The sequence below is a fragment of the Myotis myotis genome, unplaced genomic scaffold, assembly GCF_014108235.1.
Source record: "Myotis myotis isolate mMyoMyo1 unplaced genomic scaffold, mMyoMyo1.p scaffold_m19_p_20, whole genome shotgun sequence".
NCBI lineage: Eukaryota > Metazoa > Chordata > Mammalia > Chiroptera > Vespertilionidae > Myotis > Myotis myotis.
Window position 1 is genome coordinate 21,249,872 of NW_023416325.1, and position 14,177 is coordinate 21,264,048.

At 42.3% G+C, this 14,177-nt stretch overlaps 1 protein-coding gene across 8 annotated transcripts in view; it reads right to left on the minus strand.

Annotated features, from left to right (window-relative positions):
* CIT (citron rho-interacting serine/threonine kinase) overlaps nt 1-14,177 on the minus strand; it is a 167,737-nt gene that overhangs the window by 119,864 nt on the left and 33,696 nt on the right. For 7 of the 8 annotated variants that reach the window (XM_036353436.1, XM_036353435.1, XM_036353434.1 and 4 more), the window contains 2 exons: nt 9,527-9,730; nt 7,947-8,100 (listed from right to left, as the gene is read on the minus strand). In XM_036353436.1, coding sequence (XP_036209329.1) covers nt 7,947-8,100; nt 9,527-9,730 — 358 coding nt within the window. Of the gene's footprint in view, nt 1-7,946; nt 8,101-9,526; nt 9,731-14,177 lie in introns of those variants that run through there. The other variant, XM_036353439.1, reaches the window with a different exon arrangement.

Genomic DNA, 14,177 nt, shown 5'->3' on the forward strand with positions numbered 1-14,177 from the left:
TGGAATGTTTTCCCAGGGACTGTATTACTTTTCATATAAATAAAAGCTAAGAGCGCTTGGAGTCAGGGAGATCTGATTTGACCTCTGCCACTGCCAACGCCTGGCTCGGTGACCTTCACCAAGCGGCTTCATCTCTTTAGGCCTTAGTATCCCATCTGTACTGTGGGATTAATAATTGTACCTGTCTCACAGAGGTTTGGGGAGAAGTAAATGAAACAAGAACATGCATAAAGTATTTTGCAGAGCCCCTAGCATATAGCAGGTGCTCAATAAATGGCATGGCAGTATAATACGCAAATAAAAAAGTGTTAATGATGAAAAACCGAATCCATCCTTAATTAAAGGTAAATATAAAATGACAGTTAGCTGCGGTGTGGGAAGGCATAAAACTGCCTTTTTACAACCATATGCTATCAGCAGGTGAAGATTAAGTTAAACCACCATCTTGAAAGTCATGAAGGATATAAAGCCCATCTGAGGGAGAACTTTCAATTCCTCAAAAGCAGAACCTAAAATTTGGCATTTCTAAGCACTTCCATCCACCCATTGAAGTTCTTAGCCAAAAAGCAGTTTCCCCGTAGCCTGACCTGAGCACAAAACTAAGAAGACTCCACAAACATGAACAAGAAACTCAGATCTAATTTTCTCCTCTTGCCAAGCTTCACAAACGCTAATATGCACAGGAATCTGATTCCTGGGGACCTTATTAAAATGCAGCTTCGGCTTAGCAGGTGGGGCGTGAGTCTCTGCATCTCTAACAAGCTCCCAGGTGATGCTGAGCTGCTGGTCCACGGTCCACACGCTGCACAGCAAGGTCCCACTGACCCCAGACGACGGCTCCACTGCTTATCAGCCAACAGCAATCTTGAGGGATTCCGATTACTGTGATACTCTCTCCTGGTAACAACCGGTCGATTCTTTTAAATCAATAATTCTGGCCCTAACTGGTTTGGCTCAGTGGATAGAGCGTCGGCCTGCGGACTGAAAGGTCCCAGGTTCGATTCCGGTCAAAGGCATGTACCTTGGTTTCAGGCACATCTCCAGTAGGGGGTGTGCAGGAGGCAGCTGATCGATGTTTCTCTCCCATCGATGTTTCTAACTCTCTGTCCCTCTCCCTTCCTCTCTGTAAAAAATCAATAAAATATATTAAAAAAAATAAAATAAAATAAATCAATGATTCTGAACTGGGGGGGACTGTGTCCCCACGGGACACTGGGCAATAAACATCTGGAGACATTTTTGGTTGTCACAACTGTAGGGATGGCCTCTATGGGTAAAGACCAAAGGTGTTGCTAAACATGCTACAATTCACACAACAGCCCCCACAACGAAGAATTACCTGGTCCCAAATGTGAATAGTGCCCAGGTTGAGAAATCCTGTTCTAAATAAACAGAAAACATGAGTCCAGTCCTCTCAATTCATCTCAAGACTATAAACCCCGATTTTAGAAGTAGGTCATTGATCCAGCAGTGATTTTCCTTTCCCAAGCTAAATCTGAGGTGTGGAAAGGGTAAGAGATTAGCAGAAAGAACAGAACACTATACGTAGAGAGGGGTCACTGGGTCATGGTCTACATTTTGTTTAAAATCAAGCATTGGTGATTCAGTAAGCCAGAATGACCAACTAAGCATTAAACTTTCTACCTTTTGAGGTGCAGCAATTTTAACAGAACCATAGCTCTATCAAAGCAAAGGCTCTAACGCTTAGACTATAAGCTCCATGAAGACAGGGTCATATCCGAATTTATTCACCTATAGAGCTACAGCACCCAATGTAGCCCTTAGACATTGTAGGTACTCAAATATCATGATGAGTCTTGTACATCCAAAAATTACTGCAATCTACACTAATAATAAGACAAATATGTAAATTGACCATACCTTCAGGACGCCCCACAGCCAATCAAGAGTGCGTATGCAAATTAACCCAACAAAGATGGCGGGCCTGTGGGCAGTGCGCACACACACAGGTGCCGAGCGGCTGGGGCGCGGGGCATTCCCACCCCCCCGGCTGCTCCAGGCCTACCTGTGCAGGCACCAAGCAGCCTGGGTCCCGGGGAAGCTATTGGAGTGTCTGGTCCTGTCAGCCCGGCCTGGGGGCAGCTGAAGTTCCCAATCCTTTTTGTTTCTGCAGCCCCTGGACCATAAGCGAAAACCAAGAGCACAGGGAGCACCAGGAATTCTGGGAATCGTAATTCTGGTGGCAGCCCCTGGACCGGAAGCAGAAGCCCAGAGTGTCGGGAGCACCAGGAATGCTGAGAATCATAGTTCTGGTGGCAGATGCTTTGTGCAATCTCCTAGACACCAGAGCAAAGTGAGCCTGGAGCAAGTTACTTGTGTGGGTGGGGGATGGAGGGAAAGCAAAGGTGAGAGACATAAGTAAAGCCAAAGTGTTGAGGAAAAATTAAAAGGAAGATATCCTGCAACTTCTAGGAAATCTCCACCAATGGAGCAAAGAAAAAAAAAGACCTCTACTATTCTGTGAGCACAAAACCAAAATAGGTTGGGGTCTCAGATAATTCACTCAGATGATTGCAAAGACAGACAGAAATTCCTGGATTGGAGAGGGCTCCCCTGAGGGCTCCAGATTGGAGAGGGTGCAGGTTGGGCTGAGGGACCCACCCCCCCGTGCATGAATCTTCGTGCACCGGGCGCCTAGTCCTATATAATAAAAGGCTAATATGCAAATCAACTGAACGGCAGAACAACTGGTAGCTATGATGTGCACTGACCACCAGGGGGCAGATGCTCAATGCAGGAACTGCCCCGTGGTGGTCAGTGTGCTCCCACAGGGGGGAACGCCACTCAGCCAGAAGCCGGGCTCACAGATGGCAAGCACAGCAGCAGTGGCAGGGGCCTCTCCCGCCTCCATGGCAATGCTAAGGATGTCCAACTGATGGCTCCAGGACTGCGAGAGGGCGCAGGCATAATGGGAGTATTGATATGGATTTTCGACTGCGCACCACCAGGACCACCCCCCAGGGGCATTCCCAGACTGCGAGAGGCAACCACTTCCCCCCACCCCCCAAGTGCACGAATTTTGTGCACCAGGCCTCTAGTTACTAATATACATAAATAGACACAGAGATTAAACCATCTATAGTGTGAGATGGTTTATGATATGTCATCATTACAAATCACAATTACTTCTGCTAGGGCATGCATGTTATTATAGAAAGAGCATGGGCTCTAGACCTCAACCCAAATCTGGCCCCTCTCACTCAATTGCTATATGACCTGGGATAAGTTACCACAATGTCCACATCTGTGAAATGGGTATAAAAATCCTTACCTCTGACAGAATTGTTTAAAGTAATATGGTGTGATATACTTAAATACCTAGTAGTTGACTCAGAATAGGTGCCATTTCCTATCATACAGAGGGACTGGAGTAAAACACCCAATGGGTTAGTTACATAGTGCTTATTTCTACACACAACAATATGTAGAATTTCACCTGAGGCTAAGAAGAAATAGACCTCCTCTCCTTTAAACCAAATGCTGTCATCCCTCAGGTTAAGTGAGCATCCACAGGATTATGACCTTGTGGTTTCACTATTCAGATAGCAAATAATGATCATCAGCAAAAAAAAAAAAAAGAGAGAGAGAGAGAGAGTTAGAAACCTATCTGACAGGGGAATATCTCAGTATTCAACTCCCAGATCAAAACAAAATGTACTCTCTGCTAACAAACATTAAGGACCTGAAAACTCAGAATAAGGTGCTACTTGCACTGACATCACCATGCCTTTGGGGAAGGGCGGGGGGGGGGGGGCGACGCGGGGGGGGGGGGGGGGAGTATGTTTTGGAAAGGGTAACTGGAAGAGTGCACCAGACTGCTATGCTTCCCCCCTGATAGGAGCAGGGGCATGATGCCAGGAAAGCAGGTGCGACCCCAAAGGCATGAAGGAGGAGCTTGACTAGCTTCAGCTTTCCGGAGCCCAAAATCAGAGTGGGTACAACCAGACTCCGGACCAACACCTGAAACATCACCAGAACTGCATGGCCCAAGAAACACAGTACACTTAAGAGGCCCCAGACTAAAACAATGGAAAGCAGCCTTGAAATAATGATAATAAGCAGCTGAAAACCCAACCTTACATCTGATTATGTGAAGCTGGGAACGAAGCATCAGAGTAATGGGCACCTGGTGACCATGAGTGTGGCAGGGACTCATCACAGAGGTTGCTTGCTGGGAGAATAAGCATTCCTGAGTTGGGTCAGAGTCCTGGTGGTGCCCATATCACCCCCCAGGGGCAGGACCCAGGAGGGCACAGATGCTCCACCTGACTTCAGTGTCAAAGCCAAGACTTGTCCAAGTTTCTCTCAGAAGCCATTCCCAACTCTGTCATTCATAAATTTGCCCAGACCCTTCTTAAACTGCATTTATATATCCAGCCAAGACCACCTCTTGAGATAATGAGTTTTAGAAGATTACCTGCTGTGTTAAGCAGTACTTCCTTTAGTTACAACAAGAAAAAAAAGAATTAGGGGTGAAACAGCCGAGAGGTTAATGTTGCTTTCATCAAGGAACACTCTTGTGTGTGGAAAGTGGACTATTCAACAGTTTGGAACCACGAGGCATTTCAGCAGCAACCATGAACTTGGGAAACTTGATGACTTCAAGTGTATTGTTTAACAAAAGTCAATCAACATGTGCTTATGGAAAAAAAAGGCTGGACAAAGGCATAATTTCTGTTAGAGTGAGAACACAGCCCAGATTGCATGGAGTCCAGCAATGTTCTCACTCACAGAGCCCTGAGCTGACTGCAAATATGCAGGGATCAGAGGCTGGTGAAAATCAGAAAGCCTGCCAGAAGACGGTGAAATTAATACCATGGCTCTCTGCATGGTCAGGGAGGCCGCGGGACCTCCAGGAAAGGGCACTACCAATCCTCACTGGGCAGGAAGATGCCACCCATTGGCTGAGCTACATTAGTTGATGGGATTAGTCCCAGCAACTACAAACACTCTAATTGCAATATGGTACCTGGATTTTGTTCCTGAAGAAGAAAGAAAACATGAGTGGGGACACTGGTGAAATAAGAAGCAGGTCTAAAGTTTATTAATAGTAATGCACCAATACTAATCTTAGTTTTGACAAATGTGAGATTGTTATGTAAGATGTTAACATTAGGGGAAACTGGGAGAAGGGTATGCGGGAACTCTCAGTACTATCTTTGCAACCTTCCTCTAAATTTAACACTATTCCAAAGTAAAAAGTTTATTAAAATTAAAAGAAAAATTTTTAAAGCCAACATATTTCATGAAGTGATAGCTCATTGTGGTTTTGATTTGTATTCCCCTGATGATTAGTGATGTTAAGCACATTTTCATATAACTGTTGGCCATTTGTATGTCTTCTTTAGAAAAATGTCTTTTCAGGCCCTTTGCCCAGAACCCTGGTTCTTAAAACTTGATGGTTTTTATTGACTTCCAACTCCCAGTATAGTGGCTCTGAATAGTCATGAAATATGTTGGCTTCAAAAATTTTTCTTTTAATTTTAATAAAAGAGATCTAATGTACAGAATTACTACAGTTAACAATACTGTACTGAAGTCTGGAAATTTGCTAAGGGAGTAGATTTCAGGTACTCTCACCACAAAAAAATAAAAGTAAGAGAAAAAACTAACTGTGAGATGGATATGTTAATTAGCTTGACTACAGTAATCAGTTCATCATGCATATGTATAGCAAATCATCATGTTGTACATCCTAAATATGTATAATTTTTACTTTAAAAAATAAATTTTAATAAAAGAATTAGGATTCAGTTGGGTGAAGAGAATTCCCTTATAAAAATGAGTCTGTCGGGGGGAGAAGGGACAGGACATGTGTTAAAAATAAGGAAAAAGTAAGAGGGCACTTATTAGCATAAGGAAAAATTAAGATAGCCACAGAAGGAATAGTGAGCCAAATATGGCAGCAACAAGTGTGAAGATGACCGAGACTATTAGTAATCCATCATAAAGTCATCTCCTCCCAAAGACAACCATGACCTTCAGAGATGGGCCTCATGATGGACAGCATGGGCCACATTCTACACTGACATGTATTCTCCACAGGGCTATATCATTTACAGAACAGTGGTTCTACTTGTAAACCCAAAAGCCTAAAACCTATAAACAGCCCGAAAGGAAAAGACTAGAACAAAATCTGAGAATTCTTTTTTTTTAATATATTTTTATTGATTTCAGAGAGGACAAGGGAGGGAGAGAGAGATAGAAACATCAATAATGAGAGAGAATCACTAATTGGCTGCCTCTTGCACGCCCCACAATGGAGATGGAGCCCACAACCCGGGCATGTGCCCTTCACTGGAATCGAACCCAGGACCCTTCAGTCCACAGGCCAACACTCTATCCACTGAGCCAAACCAGCTAGAGCAAAATCTGAGAATTCTGATACAATACTGAAAAGTCAAGGTTTACCAAAAAAACAAAATAAGTTAATCACTATTCCCTGACTTACTTGAGTGGAGATATGTTCTTAGACATAATCCACAAGTGCATGCATAAACCATTAGCTGCTTATTCAAGAATCTATATATAGTATAAAAGGCTAATATGTAAAGAGTCCCCTCAGGAGTTCGAAGGTCAGACCAGGAGTTCTAGTGCTCACTATGACAAGCACTGACCACTAGGGGCAGCATGGAACATGGTGGGTGACCAGCAGCGCCCCAGCTGAGGGAGTGAGGGAAGGAGGAGGTGGGGAGGTGGGGAACCTGATCAGCCCTGATTGCAGGCCAGGCCAAGGACCCTGACAATGCATGAATTTCATGCACCGGGCCTCTAGTATTAGAGATAAGAAGGCAAGGCAAGAAAAGATTAAGTATCTGAATAGCAGCTAACAGAAATTGTATCTTCTTTCTAAAAGCAAAAAGGAAGACTGTACTGAAAATGTATTGCTGATTAAAAGCTCAGAACCATGGAGAGTTGGGGGTTGATGCCTAAATAGTAGAAAAATAAAGCAATGTGGCTACCAGAGGGAAAAAAAGCCAAGAAAGACTTATGGAAGTGCAACCTACTTAAATATTTTGGCGGGAGGTTAGAGAAGCCATCAAAATGGCTTTCAGCTGGACAATACTGGATCTTAACCCAACACGTTCCAGCTAAAGGTGCAAGCGGTGATAATTACAACAGTTCCAACTAGAAGCCTGGTTTTGCCACCTAGACATGGCTTCCACTTCCCCACCTCCCCTCATCAGCAAAAATAAAACACACTCAAGCAGACCAATGGCTTTCTGACTGGCTAATCTATGCTAATCACTGGGTCAGGTCACTAGAACACATTCAATAAACAACACACCCAAATAAAAAAAGGTTTTAAAAAATCACCAATTTGTAAAAACCCAAGCATTTTTATTTTGTTGACAATAAATCAGGCCTTTGTTTTTAATGAAGTTAGTTTGCATTAGTTCATTACAAAGTGATATATGAATGAATCCACTCTGTGTATACATTATAGATTTTACATGCTTGTGGGCAAACACAAAAATTTTAGAGGGAAGCAAATGAAAATGCGAGGCATCTATGGCTTTCCTGCAGGCTTGGCCATTAGCAGAGCAACCTGGGCACTTTGCCTAATCTCGGAATCCTTTTCCTAACCTGTGAATGAAATACCCAGGCCCACTTTTCCTCTGGAAGGAAACTCTATTGAAGCAAATGACCACCTTCAAACTCCATCTCTCTAACTTACTGAGGGATAATATTCTAAAGGCCGCATAACCACGGAGTTTGACCAGTGACCCAGTTCTGTGCAAGCAACTTTAAAGTGGAATTACTCAGACAGCTGCATTACACCATCAGCCTTTTCTATCCAGTAGATAATGAAAGCCTTACTGTTATAGTTTATACCAGCTTCTGTGGGCCACAATAATTTCAGATCATTCTCAAGTGTTTCTGAATCCCAACCCCAGAACTGAAGGAACCGCAGCTCTACTTACAGTTACGAATGTTATTCCAGTCGATTTTTGAGAAAAAAGGATGGCAGCAAAGGCCTTCAAACTTCAGTCTCTCTTTCTGGCCACACAACAAGCTTTGAATCAGATCCAGTAATTCACTGCTAACTTTGGGGTCATCTGGAAACTTCAAAAACCGCTATTCCAAAAAATAAAATAATTTCCTTAGCAAATTCAGCTTCATATGCCCAATATTAAGAAAGTACTTCTCATATATGCAAGTTTCTTTTTTTTTTTTTAAAGAAGGAAGTTTTGTGCCCTCTTCAGTTTGAACCAAAGGCAAGCTCCCAAAATAAATGGCCTGTTGACAGGAATAGGCCTCATTTCTTTGCAAGGGTTCAATACTTTTCATGATTTGACCCCTGCTCCTCTACCATTTCATCTCGCTCCATTCCCCATCTCCCTCTTGACTGTCCCACAATGATGAGCTATTTAAAGCTGCCTGAACAAATCATGCTGTTCTGTCTGCCTAGAAAACCCTGCCCACCCTGAGCCCCTCTTCCCTGCCTAGCTCTTCCACCCTATCACTCCCTCCTGCACTCTCCTCTGTATTCTGCTTTTGCACACATACATGTATTCTGATTTCTGTGTGATGATGGAGGAAGAAGGCAGAGAACCTTCTCCTTGCTCATCACTGTAAACCTGATACCTAAATGTAGCGAGTGCGACCTACTCATTGCTGAATGGTGGGCTGAAATGAAGGGAATAAATCAGCCCCAAGAATCATCTAAGTGGAAACTTTAACTCAAGAGGAGACTCAAGAATAACAAATAACTATGCATGTATTAAGCATATAAAATATGTATTATACATAGAAAAAATATGTATTAAGTATTCCAGAAAGATGAAATTGGGTGAGATACAAAAACCTGTGAAAACACTTCTCTTTTTCCTTTTGGTTGAAACTAAAACATTTATATTTGTCATATCTTTAAGAAATGGGCTCACTATAGTGAATAGTCAGTTATTAGAAAATAGTTTTAAATTCTACTTTATATATATTACTGTATTTCTGATTCATGCCCTCAATCACATTCGACAGCTCGCAGCACTACGAAGCCGTATATAGCATAACATCAAGAGCATGGACTGCAACGCCAGACTGCCTGTGTTATTTTTGGACAAGTTACTTAACTACTCTGTGCTTTGGTTTCCTCATCTGTTACAAGAAAATAATAATATCCACCTCACAGGTTGTTGGAGAATTTTCCACGTTAATAAACTATATTTCATCAATTCTAAGACTCACATTTATTCACATTTAACAACACTGAAATCAAAATGCATCTTATACTCAAATCAAATATCAAAGATTAACTGGCAGCAGATTTTCTTTTTCAATGGTGCACAAAATAATGACGTAGGCTTACAATTAATTATTGGCAGCTAAAAAGTCAATAAACTACAAGTAACAAAGTGTTTAGAACAGCTTTTGGCATAAAGTAAGTGCTGTATAAGTATTTGCTATGTTATTAACCAGTACTGCTGGTTTACATTACAAACGCACATTCCACAATTTTTAACATTTCTTAATATTACCTCAAAATCTACTAATAGCTCTTTACCTGGAAATTCATGATGTTATTAAAGGTTCTGGCCGAAGTTCCCTCCGTGAATGGAGACCTTCCATACACCATCTCATAAGCAATAACTCCCACTGACCACCAGTCACAGTCGAGGCTGTAGACACCTTTTCCGTCCCCATTCATCACTGTCAACACTTCCGGGGCCATGTAATCTGGGGTCCCAATCGGGAGTTTGGCATTCACCTGGAAACCCATAAATAAAATGAACACAACAAGCTTTCAATTACCCTCAAATATATTGCGAACAGCCACATTTCAGACACAAACTGATTTGCCGCTGATTACTCTTCTTCCAGGCACTCAAACCTTCTGTCGAGTGGCACACTGTTAGGAAATGCAAATGACTTACTACTTTTTTTAAGCACATAGTATAATCCAGAGGGAAAGGGCAAAGAGCTGTTGGTATACCCTTTGGTTATGCAATGAGAGGGGAGTGTACACGTGAAATGGAAGATAGCTTTTCTGGTACACGTTACGGATATGACAGAACTTCTCTTACTTATGAAACAGCACAGTGATAATGAATCCTAAAGATGAATCTCTAAGATCAATCTACCCATTACTGAAACACTGGCAGCTAGTTGGCAACACAATATTACAAACGTGTTCTATCTCAAGTTTAAATATTTGGAATCAACATTTTCACTTTGATCCATCCACAGGGCAAGATATGAAAATTTGCACGAGAGGTCAAATGTTACTGAGTTCACTTTCCTCACCCCTCCTCCTCCAGTTCCTTGTTCCCTCCCCACTGTTCAGAAACCAGGGCCCTCCAATCCAATGGCACCCAAGCATCCGGCCTTGGCAACAAAAGATTAGGACGATGTAGCAGTCTTTTTATGAAGCTAAATATTTTCCATTTAAAGAACTGTCCTTTCTTTTTCTGAGAATTTGTCCTTCTGGCTGTTTTGGTGTTTAAATGTCCTTTGTTTCTTGAAATGATGCTCATGACAGAAGTAGGTTTTCTGCCCCTCCCCCCACCCCTTCGGAGGCAACCTAGTAAGTCAGCAACAACCCTTTTGGTCTTCAAAATTGTTTTGAAGTTTCACTGAGCCATGAAATTTGAAGTCTAAGGATCACCTCTCTAACCTTTTTCCCCATAAACCAGAGAGGGCCTGATGTTAATCACATACAGTGTTGACCAGCTGTCCAACAGGCTTCTCTCACATCAGCAGTTACATGGCACAAAATAACTTTCTCCCCATTAAAGGATGTTAAGTGCCCCTCTGTGAGCCAAGAGATTTTATGGGTGAGGCCACATGTCTTTAATGCTGGGCTTTATATCAGGAAAGTAAATTCGCTTTGATTGGGAATTGAGAGGAAAGCGAATGTTTAGAGGACACTAGGAGGTCTCCTTTCCCCAGTGATGAAGACCCAAAGCTCTTCCAACTCTAAGTTTAATTTTGTCTATTCCTCTGACCCAGAGGCCCAGTGTGATAGGAAATGGATTCATTTTCCAGACTCCCCGTTTCCGCCGCCTGCCTCAGGCCCACCATGTTTTCCCAAACTGTAACCCAGAAAGCAGCGTGATACTGTTACTCTTGACACTTGGGCCATCCACTGCTTTGGGCAACAGGCTCTCCCTGCAAATACCCATTTGGGAAAGCTACATGGTCACACCTCCCAAGAACCCCACGGGCCTGTGTTGATGCACAAAAGTGAAGAGAACGGAGGAAACATATGGTCTAAGACAGCACACCCTAAGCCTAAGGAACTGAAAGTAGCTTACATCGAGAGGAAGCCTTGATGCTGGGAAGCCTCAGTCTAGACTTCTGTGCTTTAATGTGTGTATAAATGTTAATGAGCTCAACATAGGTTAGGATGAAATTGCAGGGTTTTGGTAAAAACCATCAATACTGACAATGAGAAATATCTTTTAAATATCAAATAAGAAAATAAACACTATAATACCTTGATTTAACCAGGTGTTGGTAATGCCACTGTATCGTTGATTAAATGCTTACCCTTTATGCCTAATTATCTTGCAGAAACATTAATACACAATCCTCAAATGTACATCCTTTGCATATGTTGGGTTTTATTTTATCATCACACTAGGTTGTTTGAGAATATTCAGTTCTCCCTGTTTGCAGCTCACATGGCTTGGTTACTTGTCCACAACCAAAGAGCTGAAAGGAACCTGACTAGGTCATGTGTACCAGCATGACCCAGCAAAGGGTATAAACTGCCAATCCCTCATTTTCAAACTCATTGTTAGACTTATCAAAGAGATTCAGATAACTCCCCAAGTAATGCCCATAACAGATATGTGACCATAGGCATCTGCCTCATCCTTTGTAAATTTTCTAAATTTTAAAGAAAAATACTCCTTGGCTTGCTCTTTGTATATGTCCTACTATAGTAATTAGCAGTAATTAACAGACTCTTAATGGCCATTAATGATTACTAAGTTTCCATTAGCTATTGACCTCCAAGCATATTAAACCTGTTTGATATGTAACCTCACACATCTTGATAAGGTTTTTGCAAGATGCTTTCATTCTCCTCTGGGGGCAATTCACAGCCAGCTAATATGGGTGAGATATCAAAAAGGGAATCATGTACTAGAGTCCAGTCCAGCACACCATCTGACAAGGCCCCCGTTTTGTGAAGTTTCATTCATCTTCACTATATTGACAGGGAAAAAAATACACCAGTTCAGAAGGAGATGAGAAGAAAATGACTAAGAGGCAGAAGGGTCTGTCATATTTAGAGAAATAGAGGGTTTTAAAAAAAGAAAGAAAAGGATTGACCTAGCCGATTCTTTTATAAGCAGAAAGACAAGAAGAAGGTAAGAAAACTACTGTTTTCCTCTTCCCAAGCCCCTTCCCATAAAATGCTAAGACTATATAAAACTGCTTCAACCTACCTTTCCCCACCTCACTGCCCAGGGCATAAACATACACCTTTGCAGAAGCAGGGGGCTAAGAAATTCTCACTCCAACATAAATCTCAAAAATGGCTATCACCTATTGGTTTCCAACTGATCAATGGGGCTGATTTATAATCTTTATTTATAATCTTCTTACAATTGTTTTCCTGAGCTGAGACAGGTTAAAAATGTTAGCTGTTTACCATTCTTTGAAATTCTAATAAATGAAGTGGGTGACCTAACTCACACAGCACGTCAGTGGCACATCCTAGAACACCCAAATCTCCAGGCAGTAAGGTCTACCTGTACTTACTAAGAAAAATACTCCAAGGCAATATTCTAAGAAGCTTGAAATAAAGACAATGGAAGATAGAAAACAACAGATTTAAGATTCACAAATATCCAAAATACATAAACAATATTTGTGAGTGGTAAGGAAAAGGATTAACAGACTTGGGGTAACATACAATAATTTCAATCAATGTGGATTCAATTTTATATAGTGTATTTTGAGTACAAAAAACATTTAGAGCTCTGACCGGTTTGGCTCAGTGGATAGAGTGTCGGCCTGCAGACTCAAGGGTCCCAGGTTCGATTCCGGTCAAGGGCATGTACCTTGGTTGCGGGCACATCCCCGGTAGGGGGTGTGCAGGAGGCAGCTGGTTGATGTTTCTCTCTCATCGATGTTTCTAACTCTCTATCCCTCTCCCTTCCTCTCTGTAAAAAAATCAATAAAATATATTTTTTTAAAAAAACATTTAGAACCTACTTAAGGGCTATAAAACATTCTATTTAAACTTTTTTTTATTTGAGAAACATTGATTTTGTTGTTCCAAAATGTTATTTATGTAATCATTGGTTGCTTCTTGTATGTGTCCTGACCAGAGGTCAAACCCACAACCATGGTGTATAGGGAAAACACTCTAACCAACTGAGCTATCTGGCCAGGGCCATAAAATCTTCTATTTAATGGAAACACATTTCTAACCTACCTCCATTGGTCAAAAATACAGAAAAAAAAAAATTATAATTCTACTAGAGGCCCAGTGCATGAAATTTGCAGTCCGGGAGCCCTTGGGGGATGTCCCCACAGGGAGTGGGCCTAAGCCATCAGTCAGACAGCCTTAGCCCTGCTGCGGAGGCAGGAGAGGCTCCTGCCACCTCCGCAGTGCTCAGGGCTTCTGGCTGAGCAGTGCTCTCCCCGTGGGAGTGCACTGACCACCAGGGGGCAGCTCCTGTGTTGAGCGTCTGCCCCCTAGCGGTCAGTGTGCGTCATAGCAACCAGTCGTTCTGCCGCTCTGTCGATTTGCACATTAGTCTTTTATATATAGGAGGATATCCATACTTGATCTAGATTGCAGATACTTGGTCTTCTATAATAAAAGGGCCTTTGAATTTAAAACAGTGCTAAAAACCCCTACTTCTCTGGTTGTCACATGCTCGGCCCTAGAAGCAGGAAGTTCTGGAGAATGATTCTGTCTCCACAAGGAGAGGAGTGCAATACTCTTGAGTGTACAGGACTGAGTACCATCTCCTTGACCCAAATAATCTGGGGTTAAGCTCGTTGAGCTGCAAATAAAATAGTGCCTCTGGGAGGCTCCCTGCTGGAGTGAAGGTGCTACAATTAGCAGTGACAAGGGCAGTTTGAAGCACTGAAAAACAGAAACCGGAAATGAATGGGAGTCCTGTCTCTGCCACAAGGGGTCTGAAGACAGTGACTCCAGATGCAAAGATAGGGCCTTCGTCCTAATTCCCATT